Below are 26,291 nucleotides of genomic sequence, written 5' to 3'. Positions count from 1 at the left end.
TTTAGCTGCCTTCTACGCGACCACTCCTAAACTAAACAGCGGGATTAGTCGTCACAGTTATAATGCCTCATATTTCAAAATGCGGAGCGTATCCAGTGGTGTACTGCGGCCCGAACCTTGGATCTTCCGATATATAATCCGGCACACTAACCACTAATCCTTTCGTAACCCTTAATAGATTCAAAGAAACATTGCATAAAGGCAGTAAAATTACTTACTAGATGGGGTGAGGGAGCCTCATGACATAAAGCTGTATAGTAGGCATGTCATCAGCATTCTGACAAATAATTTTAGCCTGGTATGATTTTCGAATTTCTTGAAGTTGTTCTGTAATAAGGAGCAATACAAAAAAAAGTTCCAAATTGGATCGACAAATTGTGATTAAAAATAATTACATATACATTGATAATATGCTGATAAATGATAAGATTTTTGTAATGATTAACAAATAATCCATATGACTTTATTATAATGATTATTTAAAGTTTGCCCAAAACATTCAACTAGAACTTTTTTATTACCTGTTTGGTTTTAAGATAACCATTCATAATTCACATTTAATATTTCAGCCTTGTAGATAATAAAGAGATTATGTCAAAACATTTTTATTATAAAAGGTGTTAAAATTAAATGCAAAATAACACAAAATATTCCAAAATTTACGATATATATATATATATACATACATTATAGTTACACTAAAATCAACGCTTTAATTAATATTCAATAAAGCATAACATTTCTTTAATAAGGAGATATCATTGTATATTCAGCAATATATAATGTGTCTATTGTAAACAGAAAACGTTCGTAAGAGATGGAGGGGGGAGGAATAGTTTTATAAAAAGCAAAGAATGGCTGAGAATTAAGTCTCTTATACGATCTGAGAAACAGGTTTTAAGGTGGAAAATTTAAAAAAACAACAACATCAGATAATCATGTCTTTTTCTTTGCCAGGTTATTTGGCATCTTTTTATTTAGCTTACCTGAGGAAGCAATACTCATTCGCGGGTCATTCAAAATGGGCAAGCATTTGACGGATAGCATGACTCTTAGCTACACGCGGGTTAATCTTTGTCCTTAACAAGTATTCTTGTCACTAACTGTAAGCAAGCTTTAACAAAATATTCCACGCACAGGTCACCGAACTAATGTGTGTGTCTAAGAACAAACTAACTAGCTTTAAATAAAACGTATTCTATGAATTGTTCATAATGTTAAAGGGAATAGGATGATTCTGTAGAAACACAGAATATTTGTGTGTGTGTTTTAATGTGTATTATCGGCTCCAGTCCAGTTGTTTTTAATTTACTGATGTCTCGTTAGGTCAGTAAAATCTGTTAAGAATGTATATATATCGTAGGTAGTGTAATTTCACCGAAAATTGGTCACTTTTGGAAAGGTGCGTAACAGTCCTTTCTGTCGCAAAATATACATACACTGAGATCACAAAGATGTATTCAGATCGGGAATTTAGAATTTCATAGACGACAATATTCCTCGTAATTAATGGTTTTGAAATACATAGGAATATGAATCAATTTAGGGTCCCAGGACCATCCAGAAAGAGACCTGCAACAAGTCGTACCTACCCGTGGTAAGCAGAATGTGGTGTTTTGTAACAGGTATTTTGTAAATATCAGTGGCAAAAGTTTTCTATGTGCCCCAGGCAACACTACACAACATAACTAAGAAGGATAACCGTTTGGAAAAGCAATAGAAGTCATGCACAGAACCTGCTTTCACGACATATTCGTTCAACTGTAGCATACTTCAAACAGTTGGAGAATAAAACGGGTACTCGTTCTATTCCAAACAAATACATATCAGCCAAGTCGCCAGACAGAGCACCTACGGATTTTTGTACAATTAGACTGTTGAAATGGACGCTGGAGAGACCCTTGTCCTCATCCACTATATGGCTTATGAAGAACTTCCAGGGAAGATTGGTGTGCTTTGAACATGACAGCCTTATGACTAAACTTTTTAAAATGGAAACTACGCTGTAAGACTATTGTCAAGATTCATGATCGTCAGGTAGAGCATCAACGAACGTGGTGATATGTACTGCCATGTCATTGTGGGATTCCAATATCGTTTTAATACAACGTGCTCAACCTCAAAGTCTGATTGATCAATATATTTGTGTTTATGAATACTTCCTGACATAAGTCAAGAAAGAAAACAAAGTTACATGGACACAATTGAAAAAATGAGAATTACTAATCATGCAACATATAATAGTTGAATGTAGACGAGTTCTTATATAATTAGATCATTCACCGCAAGTTGATAAATAATTATTGTAATTACTCTTCGATTACTGTGATCCTGTGTAGTGAATTAATTAGATTATACTATTGTAAATTGTGCTTTATAGACCGAAAACTGACCGTTTTTCTTTGATACAGTGAATTTCAATAACTGTTACTAATTTAAGAGAATTCATGAATGCCTCCTGAGTGCATTCGTATTGTTTCTTAACGACAGTATCTAAGCTGTTTTCACTAATAGAGTGTGTGCGTGTGTGAAAGCAGGAAAAGACTGTGTTTATGTATATATAACATGCCGACGACTCTTTTCACAGCCCAAAAAATTACAATTAATATTATGTTTTATCTCTTGACTTAACTGTAATGCTATGGAGAGAAGCATAAATAATAATAATTTTGTTTAAGTTGGCTTACCTGGAGTAAAGGCAGATGGAAAACCCGAATTTTCATACCAGAAACGATCTCCTTTTCTAACATTTACAAATTGACGAGCAATAATACAGGCGAAGGTTGGCCCAATCAAGCCTCCCGGTAGGCGGTGCTCTGAGATTCCGCCACTCCAAAGATCAATATCATCTGGATGCCTAACATAGAAAGCATTTGAAATTACTTTTGGAAAAAGAAATGCAAAAAAAAGACAAGACAAGACAAAAGAACAGCGTAGCAGTCATGAGTATGACGAATACTTTTCGACATTGAAATCCGAGACCAGGAAACAACCACTAGATGATTTGATAATTCATAACTTGGGAGTAGCTGTACCGTGTTAATTTTAAATGGATTTTTCTTCCAATACAAACAGTGTAGTTCTGAATATCAACAGAGGAGTTTAAAATTATCTCATTTTTTTTTACAGCCTCTTTCATTCCTAATAGCACATTTTAAAGGAATGAAACCTTTTAACTATTAATGTATTTCATGCTTTGATTCATGTTAAAAATTTCAGCTTAAAATGCCCAAAGGATATAAGATACCAAATATGAGATTTAAGGTATTTAAAAAAAAGACAGTTAAAAACTGGTCATATAGAAAAACCTGACAAAATTTTAAACCTGTTTCTGCAGAGGATGAAACAATTTAAGACTATAAATCCTGCTATACGTACGTTAACACGTAACCATTGAAGACTATAAACCCTACTATACTATACTATACCATTGAAGACTATCAACCCTATTATGCGTACGTTAACACGTAACCATTGAAGACTATAAACCCTACTATACTATACTATACTATACCATTGAAGACTATCAACCCTATTATGCGTACGTTAACGTGTAACCATTGAAGACTATAAACCCTACTATACGTACGATACATGTAACCACTGAAGACTATAAACCCTATTATAAGTGCGTTACATGTAACCATTGAAGACTATAAACCCTACTATACGTACGTTACATGTAACCATTGAAGACTATAAACCCTATTATACGTACGTTAACATGTTACCATTTAAGGCTGAGACTTACTTGTACAACTGAGCAAACTTGTAGGCTGTGCCGTTGTTCATTACTGGCTCCAGTTCCTCGAAAGTTTTGGCTCTTCCCAAACCACACCATTCCCGGAAGAAATTGTATCCTGGGACTCCCGTCTCACGTCCACGCATTATGTTGAAGGAAACTAAATCCATTCCGAAAGGAATATGTGGCTCTTCAAAAAGGTGGTTGGTCACCTAAACAGTGCAAATGTACTTCTTCGGTACTAGTATTACGAGGCAGTAGGTAATTAAGGTAGAGGCACGAAATTGTTTTATTTTTTCAGCGTCAGGAAAATGTGACTTGTCAAACTAAGCAAAACGGAAGTGTATGGCCGTACATTCTTTTTCTTAAAGAAAAGTTATTAAATAATGTAATATATATATGAATATGTATGATGATAATCCAACTGAGAGAATACAGAATTTTTTCATCGTGGATGAAAAGCTTTAAGCGAAAAGAATAGTACGTTTTGTTATCCACAGGAAGAAATGTGACGTGATAGATTATACAACACAGGAAATTAGTATTTTAAACGTCATTAATAAATAATTTGTTGTCTAGAGACTTGACAATAACTTCTGGTCATATTGAATATTGTAAGCAATTATTATTTCAATCAAGTGTAATTGTTTATTTTCCAGTTCGTGCAAAATCCTCTTAAGTACTGTTCTCTAGCTTCAACAATTTCGGTGTTAAAATGATTTAAAATTTGTTTGTTATACTTCGAAACAAGTTATTATCTCGTCAAACATCTGTGTTAAATTCTGAATGTAATACTAATAGAGCTTACATTCAAAACGAGCTTACCCTGTGGCATAGTTCTAAAAAGCATGCTAATGAATCTTGCCTACTGAAATATAACATGTTACACAATGAAATTTAACTCATGAAAGAATATTGATATAATAAATAAAGAAAATACTCTACCTCCTGAGTTATAAAAGGGTCATAAGTTTGGGCAGGTGTGTTGATAAGACCACCGATAAGTTCGTCGATCTTGCCAGGTTCGTAGAAAATATAAGGCTGGCGTAAAAGAGTCCGTAGAGGATCTTCGCCTGATACGCAACAAAAACACAACATTATATAACAATCATTTTCTTTAAATTCACAAGATTTGATATATATCTTCAAGAATAACTTTCGATTTGCTTTGATTCACTACTTCATTCACTATTTGATAAGTCTTCTATATTTTACCCTTACATTCATTTAGTTAAAAGTTTTTTGGAATTCTTTCTTATGAAAATCTGAAGATGAAACTTAGGGACAGAGATTAGGACTAGTTCTTACCCACAAATTCGTGATACTTGTTGTACCTGCGCACCATACCCTGGATGAAGGTATGTCCAAATCGGAAAGCTGCCGACTGGAAACCACTGGACATTCCCATGTGTACGTTAGAATCGTAACCATTCCAATAACCCTGTACACAAAAAAAGATCTTGGTTAAGTAAAGTTTTAGTTCAATGACTGGGATTCATCTTGGCAGTTTCAAGGGACTTCATCCACCCGAATGTTTTTTGTTTTTTTAATGACGTTTCGATCTCCTATCGCAGATCCTTAACAAGGTGTGAACGTCTCTTCTAATCAGACCTAGTTCATTACTTGTATGAGACTTATATGGCTTAAAATAATCTTCAATTTTTCTAATAACTAATTTCTATATTTTGTAAGATCTTGTTTATTCTCATAATTAGTGAATTTTTAAATACAATAACATACTTTAAAAAAGTTTCTCTAGAAATATCTATAAAGATGTTTTTTCTTTTAAAAAATCAAAATATTTCATTTCGCAAAAAAATAGAAAAATAAAACGCTTCTCCAAAATGGCAGCAAGGACATTTAAAAGACACTTTTGCAGAAAGTAGAGCAAAAGTATTAAGCATTATAATAAACCATGAGGAAATTCCAATATGATAAAAAGCCTGAAATACCTTTGAATTTTCGTTTGTATGCCAACTCGTTAGAAAGTAAGATGATTATATTAACTACTTTAAAAGTGATATTAATTTTTACATGTGTTAGGATACACTGGAGGCCGGGCGCGACTTGGTTGTTATAGAGGATACATGGCTCGTGTTCCTTTTCCTAAATCCCACGCTCCGCACTTTCGAATCGTGGTGTATTATAAAAGTGATGGTCCCAATATTCGGTGAGACAAGAGTAGCCTTCTCCATCAACTCAAAATTAGGGACGACTATGCGCACAAAGTCCTTGTGTAACTAAGTGAAAAACTAAGACAAACAAGGATTCTTTGGGTAACTGAATCCACACGCTAAACTTAATGCGATGTTTGTGAAACACAGCAAAGACTTTCGAAATTGATTTCTGTGTTAAAAAGGAAACTGTTTTATCATGGAAATAACGTACATTAATTTTACAAAATATTGGGCTTAATCAATAGCAGTGGTATGTAGATGTAGTGTGCACAATATTCGAAAAACGGCTAGTGAAAGATGTCACAGTCTAGTTTCAACAAGTAAAACATTACGTTTAAAGGTATAAAATCTGAAGAAAACATCTTACGTGAGTATGAGGAGTCAGGTCGTAACGAGCCGCTGTCTCTTCGCCCAAAATCATGGGTAAAAATTCGGTGTAAGTGATGTGTTGTACTGAAGCCGCCATGATGTGACGTGTTTCATGATATATCCTCTCGTCATCCCAGTGCGGGTTCAGTCTCGAGAGCTCAGTGGCAATTCGGTTGTGGTCACGAACGTACAATGTGTGCAAGACAGTCAAGTGGATCTGTTCGTTAACACGCTCATCACCTTGAAGTTGAAGGAATATAGTACAGTTTCCAGTTATGTTTCTTATAAAAGTCTGATGATGACTAAAGTGTGTAAGTAAAATGAACTAGAACTCTTGAAAAAACAGCTTTAGACCATTTTGCCAATAACATTTCGAGGTCAGTTCAAACTTTTAAAGATACTCTTCTGAACATGTTTTTAGAAATATTTTATTGTGTTTGTTTAAAAGGTATAGATGGGTATATAGTTATAGTATAGCTATAGGTATATAGTATATAAAAGTTATAGCTAGTATAGATATAGTTTTTAAAAAAGCAGTTCTGTGGAAGGAGGGATTTTTGGTGAAGAAATGCCATCAAGAATTGGATGGAGATTAGGATGGTGGAGGATAGAAGTACTCTTAGAGAGACCTGTGGCATTCATTATGGCGATGACCATCATACATAAGGATAACATAAACATGACATTACCGCTGATATTTAAAGAAATATGCTCAAATAAATTTCATGTTAGAGAAATACAAAAATCACCATCTTTGATTTGTAATTATATTTGCGAGAAATGTTATCTTTGTTAAATCGTCGAGTTGCGCCAGAAAGAACATAAATATACTTCAGTAGACATTTTATACAACATATTAAAAGCTTATCAAAGTTCTTAAAATCGTCTAACGTTAGGTCATACAATTAGAAGCATATTTATTGATAGTATTAAGTGCGGTAAGGTTTAGCCCTAACTGGCCTAAAGCAAAAAAAGTATACTTTTATTAATTTATCTCTTTATTGAATATAGGCCTTACTTAATAAAGGCTTAACTAATGTTAGGACTAAGATAAGTGGACTTATAGATTTCAGTGTCTGCGTTTAGAATTCTTTTGTATTACTATAGAATTCCTGTATTTAAAGAAGTACTGTTGCAATAAAGATATTAATTTGACTGCAAATGTTTTGCGGGTCTCTGCTAGTTTCAAATATAGATTGGTTTAAATAAAATTCTGACATATTTCATTAATTATTCTTGAAGTCTCACTTTCATAAGAGGGCAATCTAGATAATTCTTATTAAGTTTTACAAGAAAATCCACCTTCCATAGTAATATTTTAGTTAATCTGTATTATTTTGTAATATTATCATTGAATGCACAATTTTCGCTGTTTTCTTATCGCCACCTACCAGCATTGAAACAGAACAGATGTCTTGGGCGAGCGGTACAATCTTTCTCAGGATAAGTTGACAAAGGAGGCAACAATGGTTTGAGTCCAAAGTTTTCAAAGTAGTCCCAAACACGCATAAGTCCTGAAAACGAAATCCCTTCATTGATAAAAGTGACATTACATGGAAGCGCCATCTACCGTTTTAACTGTATGATGAATTCAAATTCCATTATGATTTTTTTTTCATTACCGTGATACACTTTCTTACCTATCGTTTAAAATAAGCCCAGTAATTGCATTTGAAAAGTATATTCTATTCTGTTATGTATTTTGGAAACTTGTTGAGAAGACACATTCCTTACCGAGGTTGTCATTCTTTAATGATTTTAAAAAATATGACTTCCTTTTCTTGAGTCTGTAACGTTTTTTGAAAATCCAACTGCTTTATTGAATGTAACTGTTACCTGGCGATGACTCAATACTACGAGTCGAAACATTGTTATCAGTAAAATGAAAGTTTCTCTACTATAAAAGTTGGTTATTGTAATTTTGAATTGATTAATTAGTAGGTTCCTCACCAAACGTTTCTGTTTTTTTTTTATATTTATTTCAAACATATTTACCAAGTCCGTGTTCTATGCTAGTTTTTCTGTTGTTAATCTGACAGACCTTACGTAGTAAGACATTATCACACTAGTTTATCTGTTGGTTATTTTAAAGCAAAGTCACATTGGACTATCTACTGTGTCCATCACGGGGAATCAAACCCCGGATTTTAGCGTTGTAAGTCCATAAGTTACCGCTGTTCTACAGAGGGACTTCCTCTGTTTTAAAATACAGGGTTGGAGTTCTTAAAGATTTTCTGTTATAGTATATAACGCCCAAGGTGACAAAGCATGGTTCAGTAATGGATATCAGGTGCAGTACAATATCACAATAACATTGATTATAATCTGAATCATATCATTCTTTACATGCCCATTACAAGTCTTCAGAAGAAAAAAAAGTATAGTTATAAGTACGTTTTAACTATATTTTATTTGTTGTACGGCAGTGAGGGCGAGGTCTTTTGCTCAACATAGAATCCTCATTTAGTTATATTTTTTTACTTGTTTTCATTGCTTTGTGGTTTTAACACTTTTGCTAGTTTTACTACTTATTTTAAGAATCACCCTACTTATATATATCTCTTATTAGAAGTATTTGGTTAATTTTTCAGTTCGTGTCATGAAACTTACCTCCTTTACCAAGTCGGAGTTCTTTGGCTAATTTTTCTGTTGAGCCATACAAGAAGTTAGCATCCAGTGACTGTGTAAGGAGGTTGATGTGTACTCTTGGACCTTTAAGTAAATAAAGAAGGACATGATTAAATCATCAAACCAAAGTTGATTCTCGTTACTCTAACATGTTCATGCCGATTTAAGTATTTCTGTCTAAAATGTTCTGATACTGAACCGAAGATGAAGTCATCAGATTTGTAACTTAAATACTGGACAAATATCTAATAACAACGACAATAAAGACAACTCTTACGGGCTTTTAAAGTTTAATTTTTTATTTGTTAAAAAGAGTTTGCTTTTCAAAAACACCACAATTAAATTATCATGTTCACAAATTCTGTTTTTACATTATTTTGTTATTGTTTTCACAACCGAATTTTGGGAGAAAAGATTTCGTAATCGAAAGTACTCAAAATGTCGAAGAATGAAACTTATTCGGTTCATTATGAACTGAGCCCAATGTAACAATGAATAAGGCCTATCTGATTCGTTATCAAATCAACAATTAAAATATATAAACATTACCTGATCGATTATCAACAGTATTAAATTACATTTAATGAATTCATCCTCATTTCCAACAACAGTATCTATATATTAGCAGCAATGTGCAATAACAGATGGATGAAACACTTCTTACCGAGAGCACATCCAGGTCTGTGACCAGCAAGAGCACGTTTGAATTCTATACATGTCTCCCCGTAATGAGCATAGAAAGGATCACCAGGAGGAATATCAATAGTCATACAGTTAGGATGCTGATGCTCTTTAGGGATTCCACAGCAGGTAAAATCCAGTTCGTTCTCATCTGAAGTACATAATTGACATTGGTAACTTTAGTTTATTCCTTATTTGAAACTTGTACTTATCATATTTTAAGTTAGGTAAGGAATAATAAAGTTAAATTTGTTACTTTATACTAAAAAAGTTCTTGTTACATTGTTACGTTTGTTACTATATACTTAAGATAGTTATTGTTTCATTGTTGTTGTTTTTTACATAAATCAATTCTTTACACATTATATTTGTTACTTTATAGATACATCTGTTCTGGTTACATTGCTACGTTGTTATTTATAATTAAGATAGTTCTTGATAGACTTTACATAAAACTGTTCTTGATACATTATTATATTTGTAATTTATACCAAAAATATAAGTCTTGCCACATTATTACGCTTTTTTTTACATTATTCGTGTATTAGTCCTGTCATATTTTTTCGTTTGTCGTTTCGTAAACACTTCTAATCACATGTTGACTACTTTATACGTAAAACATTTCTTGTAAAATTATCTTATAATCTTGTAATATTTAGGTTAGTTTATTACATTATTACATTTGTAATTTACATATCTAAAATAGCTTATATCTTATTTTTACGTTTGTTAATTCATAAGTAAAAACAAACAAATATACATTTACTATCATTTTGAAACGTCGATAATTCCACACACAAAATTCATATTTTCACTTCTCTTTCCATATTAGAGCAAAAATTACGTTAAATGGAGCAAATCTGTTGACTTGCATTCCACATTTTCATACTATGATGTCATAAAAAGTAAAACAAATTGTTTTGTAGATTTTTTTATATTATTTCCTTAAAAATTATACTTTATCTGAAAACATGTGGTTAACGATTATTCTCTGTTGTACACTTTTATTTATGGGTAAACAGAGCAGATGATTTAGGCAATGATTCAGTGAATTTCTCGTCACAGTTGGTAGCGCAGTGTCAACATTGTTCGCTTTGTTCTCCAGTGTTAATGTGCGACATGAATATATCCCCTTTTTTTACGAGTTGTATGGATACCTTACATAAAGCTCAGAATTAGGGGAAACCCTGAATGCTCTATGTTAGTGGTTCCCAAACTGCGGGTGGCAATCCAGTGTCTCTTCCCAAGGGATATTGAAGTTAGTCGCAGAACAATACAGAAAATTGCCCGGGTAAAGAGGTGGGCTGTAAGCTGGGAAAGTTTGGAACCTCTGCTGTATGTGATTCATGAGTAACGAATATACAAAAAAAAAGGGTGGAGAAGTTCAATTATCCAGCAAGTGTATTTTGTTGACTTACGAGGTATAAGAAAAGACATATAGAGACATTCTAAAAAGGAAGACAAGTTGTAATGAAGGTCTTTAGGTCAATGTCTTTCATAAAACATTAAATCCACTCTTAATATCCTATCCGCATCCCACCATACATGCTCGCCCTTTCAGCCGTGGGGGCGTTATAATGTTACGGTCAATCCCACTATTCGCTGGTAAAAGAGTAGCCCAAGAGATGGCGGTGGGTGGTGATGACTAGTTGCCTTCCCTCTAGTCTGCTAAATTAGGGACGGCTAGCGCAGATAGCTCTCGTGTAGCTTTGCGCGAAATTCCAAGAACAAACAAACTTAATATCCTGAATACGAAACTTTATGGTTCTATTCTACATAATCTGATATACATTCCTAAATTTCCTTTTTATATGTTCTACCGGTACAAACATGTCCAACAGGTAGATAATATTTCTAGAATCGATTGCTTCGTCTTAAGAAACCACTTCCTATTATTATAATAATGTACAACCGTTATAAGAGTGGAAACTTCCTCAACAAATTCATGAATTATTTGCTAATAATTTTGAAATAATTCCATAAATCACTTAAAGAAACTAAAAATTTACATTTACCATTAAATAAATCTATGTAAGACTAAAAACAGTCCTTGTCATTCATTATTATACATTTATACATGTGGAGATTATATTACATGAAATTGTTTTCTTAGCCAGTAAAGTAACTATAATGTTAGTTTTTATGAAACACTGTAAACTTTGAATTTCAAATCTGGTAAACCACTCGATAAACACATTGTATGGCTGTTTTGTTTTGATAATTAGAAAAGCTTTTGTGGTTCATTTGATTTGGTGAAACTTCTGATAAACATAAAAAAATCACACATGAGATTTTCGAGCTCGAACTTTAAAAGCATTCATTGAAACACTAGAACTTTGTAAAAACATACTCTAAAATGTAGTAAACAATTCAGATGCCTATATCCTTACGTGGGTCCCCGATGGGTTAACGGTAAGTTTAAGAACTTGCAACTCTTAAAATCTGTGGCTCAAGTCCTCGCAGAAGACTGATTGCATATAGCTCACTGCGTAGCTTCGCACTAAGAAATGAACTACAGCATCATTGTGTAGTTTGTAATTTGGATATTTGCCAAGTAAAGTACACATTCATCATGTAACCAGGAAACTAGTGTAAGACGAACTCCCGAAGCCAGACAGGTTTATTTATGAGAAAGTGGCTACCTAACTATGTCATTGAAATATTCCAATATTTCTTAAGCCATTAATGTCTGTCGCACTAATTCAGATTAGCGATAAAACCAAATAGGTCAAAGTGTACGTACTGTGTGTGCATGAGAATCGTTATTCAATTAAAGAACAAGAAGAAACATCATGCATAAAATCTCCATAACATTCCATGTTACTGTGTCAAGGCTGTAATAATACATCTCAAGTTCTGAGTACTCTGTAATACGTTTACAGTTTTAGATATGCATTGAAAGTTCACCGTTAAGTTTGGCATGTATTCTCTGCATAAATCTGTAGGTACGAGAGTTTTATAATTGTGATCAATATTTTTACTGTGATTACGAATCAAATATTGTGAATACACTAGTTTGAAGGTTGCATTTTCACCACAAATATTTTGTTTGTGAAACGATATTCCGATGCTGTTAATGAAAGTATTGGATAAATTTACATTTTTAAAAACTATCAAACGTAGCAATTTATTAAAAATATACTTGTTTTATTTCAGCTTTACAGAGGACTTTGAATTGCAAAATAATTACAAGGAATGTCCTCGTCTTGAAAAATCTAAATTCCCGATCTGAACACATTTTTTATGATCTGAATGTTTGAATATGTTGCCACGGAAGTAGATTTTCCTTTTCCTTGCAAAAGCGATCAATTTTCGGTGGCATCACACTGTCTACGAAATGTCAAACAATTTCATATATAGTTCTGATACATGCCGTTTTACTACGACTGTATATCGATCGTGTCTGTCACATGATTTGCTGATTTCCATACTCAAATCCTTTTAGTATGAATATTATTGTAACTATAATTGTGTGAGTTTCATTATGTACGTAAGAATCTGAGTGTGGTGTCATGAATTAGACTTTATATGACAAGCGATCCAGCTAACATGACCATGAATAATTTTAACTTTTACTATTTTAACACTCTTTCACATAAAGTCGTCCTAAAGTGTTTAACCATAATTTTCATTCTGTCACCATCGACTTAAAACAACCAGACTATTTTACACCCTGAAGTAAAAGTACCTCTACAAGAAATGATCAATATAAAATTATTATATTATATAAATTTTGGTTATGTTTTCTTAAACGCAAAAAAGTCTTGCCAAGAAAACAAAATATTAAACAATTTGCCTAACTTACCTCTAGGTGACGCTGCAAGCGTCATGTCATGGTCAATAAACTGACCCCATGACATCAACAGGATGGAGAGGTCACCAGAAGGAGTATCAAAGTCGCGGTGAATGTAAGTACTGACCATTCTGGCAAGAGGAAGAGGGCCTCCATCAACAACTGAAACACGAGGTGCAGATATCCCTAAACATGGAAGCAGAATTTGTTAACAACATTGTTTTCATTTCTATATCTTGATAGTGCCTATTTACTGAAAATATTCACTTGAAACTTTATTTTCTTGAAGACTTGAACAAGATTATTCAGCTTCAGGTCACCAAAGATATTCAAAATGTGTGGCCAATCATTTCATAGAAGAGTTGCTGAGGAGTCTGATTCAATGTTTCGTTATAAAGAAAATATTGACTTATTATTGACTTATAGAAAATTGAGGGTGACACACCGTCCTGTATAGTTACACATTTCCTGAAGATACAAAAACGGTGATCTGAAGGGATTTGATCTCAAGATTCTGCTTACCTGGGTTGTAGGCATGGACATGGACAGCGTTTCGGTCTCTAAACCTATGTGGGGACCTTTATCATGGCGCTGGGCAAATATGCAATATTTATGTACTACCATCGTTATGTAATATTTACACGCTCTTTTTACGGCGGTTGTGTTTTTCGAAAATTCACATTATGCCTTGAAATTGGTTCGTTTTAGTAGGTGTCAAATTTTAACGATATCGCTGCAGTTCGAGAATTGTTGGACACTTTGTCACAGGTAACTGACACTTATGTTAGTATATTATCACAAATGTGTTTACTTGCATAGCCATAGCATACATATGTTGAACGTTTATTCTAATATATGTGTCCGTCTTATGATTTAACTATTGATTAAATATTTCCAAAACATTTCGTAATACAGTATTTAAATTTTTGAATGCTTTTTAATAGGGACTTTAGCTCGAATCTGATGAATTTTAGAATCATTACTGTGGGGGGTGGGGGTATTAGGTGAGTTAGACAGAATATTGAGGGTTGGGCTCTGCCATAAAGATATATAGATCACTATCGTGTTGGACACGCTCGTTGGAGTGGTTAAGAAGGAATTAAAACAAATTTTGGGGTGACTACAGCCCCCCAAGGCCCCATTAAATACCACCCTTGAGCACAACAACTTCTAGCATGTTTGATATTGTTTTTATACAATCCCCGGTATGCATGTTGCACTATAGCGACTGCTGGTGAGAATTAGTTTTTACACTGGAATAGTCTTCCAAGTCATGGGCGGTATGATGGACCGACTAACTTTATTATTTATAAGAATAGGACATTTTATTCCCAAGTTGAAGGTTTTTGTTGCTATAGGTACGCATGTCATTTGATATATATCAGTTGAATGTTAACAGAGTGTTAACGTACCGTCACTGTAAGCAGGAGGAAGGTGCCTGACAAAAGAGCTGTGAGTTGATCCCCAGCTAGTGTGCTGCATATTGTTACACACTCCCGTGTATGTTCGATATCTCTCCATTGTGCAAGGCAGTGGTTTCAAGTGGGCGGGGCATACTTCCCAGATGTCTGTGCGAGAGGTGTCAATCATTGGCAAACCGTTAATAATCTCATCTCGAGAAAGCTGGAACCTAAAAGAAAATTAATAGATAATTGATCATGAAAAGAATCGAATAGAATAAATAAGTATTTCAACAAACATGCTATATTTGTAAAAAACTTTAATTTGAAGCTGTGACATGTTTTAAAGACTTACTTAAATAACTTTGCTCAGCCTGCGAAACCTATAAATAATGTTCGAAACATCTTTTTGAATTTTTTACAATTGCTTGAAACATTAACAATAATATTTCTTATTACCAGAAAGGGTAATTTAAACGAAAACTTATTAATTTTACGCTTTTCTTTTACATTCGCTGAGACACAAGAACATTATCACATTTTTTTTTTCAATGATGAGAATTTATTTATTTATTTAACTCATTTATCAGAACTGTCTTAAACTCTCTAACGAAAAATTTACAAGTGTTCCTGTTTTCAAAGTTGTGCTTTAAAGCTACTTTTTCTCAACTTTATTTTGCAGTTAATGTAGACTGTAAACTACGTAAAGCCAAACACATAGTTAACTGCTTATAACAGTACTCACTGTCTAGCTAATAGTTTGGTAGTAGCCAGCACCAACTCTCCTGTTTTATCGATATGAGCTGGATGTGGTTCCAAAGAGTTGATTGTGGGTGGATGTCTGTAGCCTGCATAAAACAAAGACAAATAAAAAAAGTATCTAAAAAACGTAGTAAAGCTTTTACAGTGGTAGTCTTAATTATCTGTTCTCCATTATAGACGCCGGCCAAAATCCTGAAATACACTTTTGATGGCATTTTCTGTTATACGTTGTTACTCCTCACAGGTGTCTTCTATATGACGCAAGGTTTTGAATGAAAGGAGATACCATCTTCTCATTTGACCTTCAAGGTCATTTTAATGAAATATTAGCCAATTTTAAATTTTTTACGAACTTAGCTCCTTACTAATTGTCAGAGTTAAACAAAATCTTATATTCCATCAAGATGTGTTGTATTTAATAATCAAAATAATCAAATAGTGTAGACATTAGTCCAGTATTTGATCTTGGATGTCATTTTCAAGGTCAAAATGGTGAAAATATTACCAAAATAAGCCATTTTTTGCAATGTTTTTGACGTTTGTATGGTGACACGTATCTCGTTTCCATTATCGTTTCTATTGTATTTGTATTGTATCATTCTATCATTGTTTCCATTGTAGCACATGTGACAAATCCTTTTTCTTTTCTGTCGGGTTCTGATAATAAACTAGACTATGGAGGTGAATCAACTTGCTTCATATAAACGCAGAAAGAAAGAAGATAAAATTTTCCAGTGTATTATTTGCTAAGAGGACAGCAAAGAACCTCTTCGTTCTTCTCCATTAGAAGTTGGAAAGGCTAGACTAACGATTGTCGCAAAAGAAAGATAAAAACTTAAATATTCAGATTCAGATCATATTACTGATCGTATAACTAGATTTTCTGAACTTCAGCTGTAGCAAGCGAATCTATTCAAATGGCATAAAACTTGCTACTGCAAAATCACAGCTGAAAGCAAGCTGCAACGATTGAGAAAGCAATTTTTATCAAAGCATCAAACAGGGCCTGAAGAATTTGAAGCAACAGAGCCAAAAGCCAGTGAAACGCAGTTCAATACCCTCGTTTGATCGCAGTCTGTGTATTTTTTGTCAAACACAAAACAAGTAAAAAATTACGTAATATTGCAAAACTCAATTTATCTGAAAAGATAATAAAGTTAGCACAAAAAAAGATGTTACTATGAGAGTAAGATTGGCAGATGCTGTTGAAGTAATAACTGTTGATGGGAAGTTCATTGTTGGGTAGAATTTCAGAAGAAGATGAGAAAGTCAGTCATCAGGCAAAAGAAGATTATAAACAAGATAAAACTCTGGATGAACTGGTTTTGGATATTATATCAGGCCTAAAGTTTGGAAAAGTATATGACATAAGGCATGTATTGGAACATATTTTCATCTGTATAAAGAAGCTGATGTCCAAATGCCTCAGAGCTACATGTCCAGAGGTTGAACATTCTATGAAACTATTCAGAAAAACATTGGACCATCAAACAGCTTTGTACGTTCTCTAAGTGGTAAGATGCCTTCATGTTTGTATCCCAGTGATAAATTTGACTACTTTATCGCAAAATCACTATCGAATCTGAAGAAGATGTGGAATTTCCAGTTGAGAATCAGGATCCAGTATTACTAGAAAAAATCATGCAGCTCTGAAGATTAGAATGGACTGTGAAAACGCCCCTGGTCATAGCTCTGCATCTAGAGGAATATATCAAGAACATCCTTTGATGAACACCAGAGTGATTCAGAAAAACAGCTACAAAGGGAGGTTTACAGTATTGCACAAGATATGTTGTATGCAGTATTAAGAAACAGGAAGTTGACTCCAAAACATGTGGGTATTGACCTCACTCTTCACCAAGCAACAAGATCAGTATATCTTGTCAATCTCCTTCATTCTGCTGGACATTCCATTGGCATGGATACTTGCGCAGAATTTATACAACTATTGTCAGTGGTATTCTGGGCAAGTTTCAAGAGAAAGGCGTCTATATTCCTGATGGCTTTGTTTCTTACACACCTGGTCACCTGATTTTTGCTTTATGTGACAGTATTGATGTTCTTGATGACACAATTGATGGGAAAACATCTTTCATTTCACACAAATGATGTTATGGCAACGTGGCCCTCTTTCAAGGAGAGAAGACAGTGACATACACATTGACCGATGCAAGTCATTGAAGCAAGACATTCTGAAAAACATTTCACCGTCTTGATGAAGCGGCCATAACAGGAACACGACCTTAGCCGATCTGGGTAGTGACTGGGTGGTATGAAGCACATTCCACTTCTTAATGATGGATTTCACCGTACTCAAAGGGATAATCAGCGACTTTGAAATTTTCTTATAACCTTATGCTGACAGAGACAAACAGAGACCATTACATTAATATTGTGACCTTTCAAACTAATATTTAGCAAGTGAACTGATTTAAGGGTTGCCGTAGCAAAGAAGTTTAATACTTATGCAATTGTGAATATTCTAATTTTCTTTGAAAATCTAACTTACTTACATAATATCACGTTCTTTTTTAGCTTTTTTGGGTTGGAGTAGATTGTATAGATTCTAAATATAATGTCCCATTTAAAAGTTTCATGACTACAAGCTTTGACAGCAACAAAACGTGGAAACTTTGCAGGGGGTGAATACTTTTACACTGTATTGATGATGAACAATGCCAGGTGAACAATTGGTTTGAGAATGGTGAGGAAAGAGGAAAGAAAATTTCAAAAATGAAACATGGATCTTGAGTCGTTTACATAACAAAGATAAACAAATGGTTCCTTCATGATCAGTTTCAATGAAGCCATCAGTAGTGACAATTCAGAGACCACAACACCAGGAATGATGCCTATTTTAAAAGCCCCTGTTGATGTTGCTGATACTTTGGCTACTGTAATAACAAGATTTATAAAGATCGCCACTCATTGTGACCAGAAGTTCACCATTATTGCGAAGGAAGAGCCACTATACAGCAAAGCAAAAGAGTTGACATGGGGAAATCAATATAAGTATAGGAACATCGTCTTACTCAATGTGATAGGCCAACACTTTGAGAGTGCTGGCCTAGTTGATGTCTGGGTGGGGGCTTATTTATATGCAGAGAAATCGACACAGTCAATGCTTGAAGTTAAAGCTTACTACAGAGTTCAAAGAATGGCTTGGCAGTCAATAACCAGCAAATGATGTAAATTCTGAACTATTGGAAGGTTTCCAAAGTCACTGAACGCTCCCAGAATAAAGACCATGGAGATATTCCACAACTTATTGGTGATCTGTATGAAACACTCCAGCAAATAGGTATCACGAAGAAAATGAAAGAGCTTAATCAAGAACACTCCTCAAATCCAAATTCTGGGTACTGGACAAAATATCTAAACATGGTAGAAATCCTAATAGATTTCATTCGTGCCAACAGGGAAGGCAATTGGAATCTTCATCTATAGACATTTGAAGCCATGCTACCCTGGTTTGCCGTGTATGACCACATAAATTATTCAAGATGGGGACCAGTACATCTAGCAAACATAAAGAGACTTGAAGAGCATGCCCCTGAAGTTCATATAGAGTTTCTTGCTGGAAACTTTGTTGTTAAGAGAAGCAATCACAAGTTCAACAAAGTTTACTTGACCAGGCAATGGAGTGGATGAATAGGATATATAAAATATCCAATGGTATTTATGGAATCACCAGGAATGATCAGGCCAGAGGAAAGTTCTGTGCTATCTGGTCAGAATGTTGACATGTTTTGCATGATATGGAAGTCCTTTATGGACTAGAGGATGAAGAAGAAGTTACTATATCTACCCGTAAAGCTGTTCTCCCATCGAGAAGTCTTGTTGATAAGAATTCTGTCCAAAAGCTTGTCACAAAGTTAACCAGATTCCAAATGTTCAGTTCCCAAATGTCTGCAGAATCAACCAGTTCTCACTCATCAAGTGGAAAGCAATCACGAGGAGGCGGACACAAGGATAGTTTTGCACTTCTTATAATGTGTTAATGGTAGATATAAAAAGTGTTAGTGAACTAGAGGGACACAAATGTCCTGCTTCTGTTGATCCATTTCCTGGAAAACATGCCAGTACAAGTGTTGATGTGTGCAGGCACAGCCAAACAGAAAAAAAAGTTATCCTGTCCATGAAATCAGCAGAAAGTTGCACAATGATGTCATTAAAAATATCCTGGGATTCCATGCTCTAACAGGCTCAGACACAACCTCTTCAGTTGCCAGGTATGGAAAAAAGTTGGCATGGAAGGTATTCCTAAATTATCCAAAATTGGTTGAAGGAGTGGGAAGGGATGAAACATATAAAGTTACGAAGGGGTTTGTTTTTAGACTGTTTGGAAGTGTTCCACCAACAAATGTGGACATTATGCGTCACAACCTGTTTGTAAAGGGCAATGTCCTGAAGTTACACATTGCTCGAGCAACTTATGAAGCAAATTATAGCTCCAAGCCAACAAACACATCATAGAGGTTGAAGTCTTGCAGAAACTGGTGGTTACGAAGAAATACCTGAAAAATTGAAAGTTGTATGGAAGAAGTTGCCGTCAATTCCAACCATGTGTTTAGAACTCTTGTCGTGTGGATGCAAAACAGCAATGTTACAAGAGCCTTCTTAAATGTACACCAGCGTTTTCACGCAATGCTGTTAACTGTTGCAATCCCACTGAGTGACTTCCATGAGGTAGTACTAATGTGCTATGTAACTTTTGAGAACCTAAGCACATTATCACATTGTAAAAAGGTATATAGATGTTAAAAAAATTCCAAAGCTGGCTGATGTGTAGAAAACTGTTAAATGCATACTAGACGGAGTCTAATATTTTTGCCATATGAAAAAATGCAAAGAAATAATGCCGTTGATATAGCTGCTTTTTGTTATTTTTCATCAAAGTAAACTTGACGATTATTTAATTCACATGTTAAGATGTTTTCTACTTTGTTTTAACACTTTTGACAATACAAAAGATATTCAAAATGAACTTCGACTGCTTGTTATGTTTACAACATTGAAAATTGTTGTTGAAAAACTCCATTTTTTGTCTAATTGACCTTCAAGATCAAATACTGAGAAGGTAGCCCCTCTAATTCAAACATTGGGCTAATGTAAAAGACACCCAGGGTGGAGGTGCCAACTTTAACAAAATAAAATACCATCAAATTTTTTAAAGTACATTTAAGTAGGTTAAACGGTATGTTTCAGGATTTACAGTGCTAAACTCCAGGGTTTGATTCTCCTGAATGGACAGAGCGCAGATAGCCAATCGTAAAGCTTTACGCTAAGGTAACAAATTAACTATTAACAAAAACATTATAGTTGTTTTTTTATACGGTTGAAGCAAACATTTAAATCAGGGCAAAAAATATGTTTACTTATTCATAATAATAAAATTGACGAACTTAAAGAGTTGACATTTAATTAAGTTACCTATTTGATGTTTAGCTTCGGCAAGAGCTCGGTTAACATCAGAATACCGAATACATACATTCTCAAGAGGACCGGAAGGAAGGAAGGCCCTGGAAAAACAATGAAAACAAAACATATTTTTATACATTTAAAACGTTATATCCATACCAAATTGATGTGTAGGTTTTGCCATCAATGGTATGAAACTACAGTTATTAGAATATGATTATAATTGGAAGTCGTGTCAGAGATGAAATCAACTTAACTTGATTGTATCCTTCATAAGCTAATGTTTCTTTTTCTTTTTGCAATATGCGAAAGAAGAACATTGGGTTAGTTCTTACCTTGGCTTAAGGAAGTCAAAGAATCCACCATAAGGGTGCGCTGGTGTTCTTCCGTAACGTTGTATGGAAGTCCTCCGAAGAATGAGAGCACACTTTGAGGACGTTTCGTCATGATATTCACCAATTATTGGAGGGACATTAGAGATACTGTTTAACAGGCACAGTACAGAATTCCAGAAAAGCAGTACTGAGAATACGAAATATAGTTGATACCTAGCAGATAAAAACGAAATTATATCAATTTCAGTTTTGTTTACGGCAAATCTTAAAACTTACGAATGAAAGCAAGAAATAATATGTAATAATATGCTAAACAAATTACATCTGCAATATCCAGTGCCGAAGAGGCCTTTCGGGCAATACCTGGTTCCTCAGGCCGTCTGTGATACAATAGACACAGGATTTTTTATGTCAGTATAAAAGCTCAGGAAACAAGATTTCCTAATGCTGTGTATATAGTATGTAGGAGGCATAGGCGAAGAAATTAAGTATATTTTGGAGCAAAAAGTGAATGAGTTAAAATTTTCATCTTAAAAATACTATTTATATTTTAAAAAATTTAATTATGAGGTAAAGAAGCTTCAAAGTATTGAACAATGTGTATAAAAATAAAAAGCCACTACAAGTCTTGAGCTCACAGCCTGTATTGTTTGCTAGTAAATTTTCAATACAGCTTTGTGACTCTAATCATTAGTCTTATTTTTATCTTTTGAAAGTTACCTAAGAAAAACTAGAAACAGAACAAGAAAGAGCACTTCTTATATGAAAGTCTTGTCTACCGTTAAGAGTATTAACTAATCCTATATTCGTATCATTTTCATTAAGGTTTACCATCCTGAAAACTGGGCTTTTTTTTTCAATCTTCTAATCTAATTTCAAACAATCAGAGTGTTACGTTCAGGCGATGTACATAGCGCAGAACAAATATTCAAAATCATATAATCACAAAATAAGAATCTGCAACGTTTCATCTGGTCGTATGTTCTTTCGTAAGAAGAAATTCATTCAAATCTTTAATATAATAAGTCCATTAATTTTGATCATATAAGGTCATATTCAGAGAGGGCGTGGGTTATTACCTTTGGCTAAGGACTGACCTAGAGAACGCATGATTTTTGGCTTGATAGTAACCTATGCAAAGCATTATTTGTAGTGTTCCAACCAACACTTTGGCACAGATGGACCCAGGTAAAACACAGTTTGTGTTTTTCAAAGCTAGAGATTTTGGCCATAAAATGACAAACACATAACATGATTTAAACTTATAAAATTAGTAACTTTGTGACCTATGATGCGTATTGTGTAAAACACATGGCCAATGGGAGGCAAGATATGTGTTGTTCAATTCCAGTAATTCGATTGGAAAGATATTGAGAAAGAAAGATTTGTATTGTTTAAAACCGGTAGCTTAGTGACTTAGCAAAAGTATCATTTAAAATATTAAAGCCAATAGTTTGTCTACAGAGTGATCCAGAGAAAACATGATCAAAACCAAGAGAACAAATAAACTAGGCACTCTCAGAAGATAGAGATTCCTTTTTCAGTCATAACAATATTTGACCGTGTTTTGTTATCAGTTGTATGAAGAGAACAATGTTGACTATAACAAAACTTACTACACCTTGAACCAGTCACGTTGCACAAACAATTGGTCCGTATTGTACACTTTACAGTCATAACAATATTTTACCGTGTTTTGTTATCAGTTGTATGAAGGGAACAATGTTTACTATAACAAAACTTACTACACCTTGAACCAGTCACGTTGCACAAACAATTGGTCCGTATTGTACACTTTACAGTCATAACAATATTTTACCATGTTTGTTATCAGTTGTATGAAGGGAACAATGTTGACTATAACAAAACTTACTATACCTTGAACCAGTCACGTTGCACAAACAATTGGTCCGTATTGTACACTTTACAGTCATAACAATATTTTACCGTGTTTTGTTATCAGTTGTATGAAGGGAACAATGTTGACTATAACAAAACTTACTACACCTGGATCCACTTACGTTACTCTAAACAGGAACAATGAAAATTTGCCTGAAATTGACTTTAGGTATAAGGCCTCCAATGCTTCACAATAATCTGTTAACATTATTCCAAAATTAATGAGGAACGTGCTTGCTCTTTTGACGTACATTTTATTATGAATATGGCTAATAATTCTATGTAGTTTTTCTAATGAAATATATGCATATATACAAATATACGTTTTATTATTCCAATAATTAAATACGTAATAGAAAGTGTGTGTCTTGTGGTTGATTCCTACAGTCATCAGCAGTTATATACGTTTAAGTGTAGCGAGTTACTATAGATACCGTTACATGTATATAAAAGTAATTTGGTGTAAATTTCTGTAAAAACTATCATTCATATATACGTTTAAAGTGGAACAAGTTACTATAGATACTATTATATATATACCCACACTTAACTTGGAACAACTTACTATAGATACTATTGTATATATACCCACACTTAACTTAGAACAACTTACTATAGATACTTTTATATATATATACACACACTTAAGTTGGAACAACTTACTATAGATACTATTATATATATATATATACAACACTTAATTGGAATAAGTTACTATAGATACTATTATATATATATATACCCACACTTAACTTGGAACAAGTTACTATAGATACTATTATATATATACCCACACTTAACTTGGTATAAGTTACTAGAGACACTATATTATCTATATGTAAACTTACCTTATAGAAGTTACTGAAGACACTATTATCGATTTTTAAAATTAACTTGAAAAGAGTTACAACAGAAACGATCATCTATATATAAACTTAACTTTGAAGGAGTTACAACAAACACGATCATCCATATGTAAACTTAACTTAAAATGAGTTACTGGAGACACGATCATATATATATATAAACTTAACAAGTTACTACTGATACGATCAACTGTATACAAACTTAGCTTGGAATGAGTTTCTACAGACACGATCATTTATATATAAACTTAACTTGAAAGGAGTTGCCATAGACACGATATTCTATATAAAACTTAACTTGGAATGAATTATTATAAACATGATCATCCATATGTAAACATAGTTTGGAATGAGTTACTACAGACACGATCTTCTATACATAAATTCAATTTGGATGAAATTATTATAGAAACAATCACCTATAACTAATTTTAGTCTGGAATAAGTCACTATAGACATCAGAAATGCACGTACATTTATTTTTAGAGCGTGGAGTACATTACCCATATTTATCATAAACTAGTGAGCTAAGTCTATGGAAGTTCTTGCCCTCGACTTACTACATTCATTGTCTTCACCTCTTAAGATATCAAAACAAACGTCATTTTTTCGTTGCTTAAACCTGTTTGACGAGTCACCAAAAACAAATTTGTGATAGGCATGATTTTTACAAAGTTGTGTTTCGTGTGTTTACGTAGATTAGTATCCACTAGAAATTTACAGTGTAATTCAGGATGTCAGACCAGAGAGAAGAACAATGTTATTTATGTACAGAAGAAACCACTCAAGCGTATCCTATAAACTGAAATCAAGAGCACACTTCTTTTATTTTATATGTATTGTTATTCTTCCGAATAAACTTCGTGTTCAAAGTTTTAAAGTAAACTAACAGAACAACTAATTATCTTTTTTCGTGCAATTAAACTTCATGTTATGAGTTAACTAACGGGAAGACATCATGTACTGAGTAGCTAAATTGCTATTTACCTTTAAAAAGGTAGATCAACAACAAATAAATGCAGTGAGAATTCGTAATTTACCCATGATTAAATTTTAGCATCATGTAGGCTATAACTAGAAAACAATAACAATCACAATCATAAAAATACAAAGATAACAGCTTGAGATTTTACTCCGTAACTAACCCTTCATTGCGGCAACAATGTTTACTCCGTAACTAACCCTTCGTTACGGCAGCAATGTTTACTCCGTAACTAACCCTTCGTTACGGCAGCAATGTTTACTCCGTAACTAACCCTTCGTTGCGGCAGCAATGTTTACTCCATAACTAACCCTTCATTGCGGCAACAATGTTTACTCTGTAACTAACCCTTCGTTACGGCAACAATGTTTACTCCATAACTAACCCTTCGTTGCGGCAACAATGTTTACTCCGTAACTAACCCTTCGTTGCGGCAGCAATGTTTACTCCGTAACTAACCCTTTGTTGCGGCAGCAATGTTTACTCCGTAACTAACCCTTCGTTACGGCAACAATGTTTACTCCATAACTAACTATTCATTGCGGCAACAATGTTTACTCTGTAACTAACCCTTCGTTACGGCAACAATGTTTACTCCGTAACTAACCCTTTGTTGCGGCAGCAATGTTTACTCCGTAACTAACCCTTTGTTGCGGCAGCAATGTTTACTCCCTCTGTGATTTTTTTGTTGCAATTTTGCAATAGTATTGCGAGTTTTGTTGGATAGTTTCAAATTCACTAAATCAGGTTATTTATGATTTCATGATAGAATCCTTTGTTTTGTGACGTCATTTTCATTTACCTTTCAATAGCACCCAAACAATGTCTGCGTAACAATTTTAAGTAAACTGCTATCAGTTTTTCAATTTATTCATATTGATATACATGCTTGTAGTGCACAATTTACAGACATCCAATGTCCAAAAATTATTTGTGATAAATCTTGTAATTCTTCCTGATTTTTCCGGGATAATAGGGAGGGAACAATTTGTAAACTTAAGTGGATGCATAGTTGATACTGTTTTTTTTTTAAGTTTATCATAGCTATAAGTTATACAGTTACAGATATAAAGCAGTGAATGCCATAGAAGCCCTTGGACTTATCCCAAACTTCTGTTAAAGCACATTATCCTACTGAAGATATACGATAGTCCGATGACGAGGAACCCACTTTGAGACTAATAATGGCTGGAGACGGCTTAAATGGGTAATGAAGAAAAACTTTAATATAAGTTA

The 26,291-nt window shown here is 33.9% G+C and overlaps 1 protein-coding gene across 1 annotated transcript in view; it reads right to left on the bottom strand.

The window, feature by feature from the left end:
- Positions 1–217: 217 nt before the first annotated feature.
- LOC106457989 (chorion peroxidase-like) overlaps positions 218–26,291 on the bottom strand; it is a 32,940-nt gene continuing 6,866 nt past the window's right edge. The window contains exons 2-15 of the mRNA XM_022384107.1: positions 21,309–21,521; positions 20,986–21,074; positions 15,536–15,638; positions 14,803–15,020; positions 13,403–13,576; positions 9,581–9,748; positions 8,899–9,000; positions 7,680–7,802; positions 6,287–6,528; positions 5,051–5,183; positions 4,688–4,815; positions 3,752–3,954; positions 2,688–2,857; positions 218–327 (exon numbers count right to left, since the gene is read on the bottom strand). Coding sequence (XP_022239815.1) covers positions 218–327; positions 2,688–2,857; positions 3,752–3,954; positions 4,688–4,815; positions 5,051–5,183; positions 6,287–6,528; positions 7,680–7,802; positions 8,899–9,000; positions 9,581–9,748; positions 13,403–13,576; positions 14,803–15,020; positions 15,536–15,638; positions 20,986–21,074; positions 21,309–21,521 — 2,176 coding nt within the window. The remainder of the gene's footprint in view (positions 328–2,687; positions 2,858–3,751; positions 3,955–4,687; positions 4,816–5,050; positions 5,184–6,286; positions 6,529–7,679; positions 7,803–8,898; positions 9,001–9,580; positions 9,749–13,402; positions 13,577–14,802; positions 15,021–15,535; positions 15,639–20,985; positions 21,075–21,308; positions 21,522–26,291) is intronic.

Source organism: Limulus polyphemus, unplaced genomic scaffold (assembly GCF_000517525.1).
Source record: "Limulus polyphemus unplaced genomic scaffold, Limulus_polyphemus-2.1.2 Scaffold401, whole genome shotgun sequence".
Taxonomy (NCBI): Eukaryota; Metazoa; Arthropoda; class Merostomata; order Xiphosura; family Limulidae; genus Limulus; species Limulus polyphemus.
This window is presented reverse-complemented; position numbering and strand designations above follow the sequence as displayed.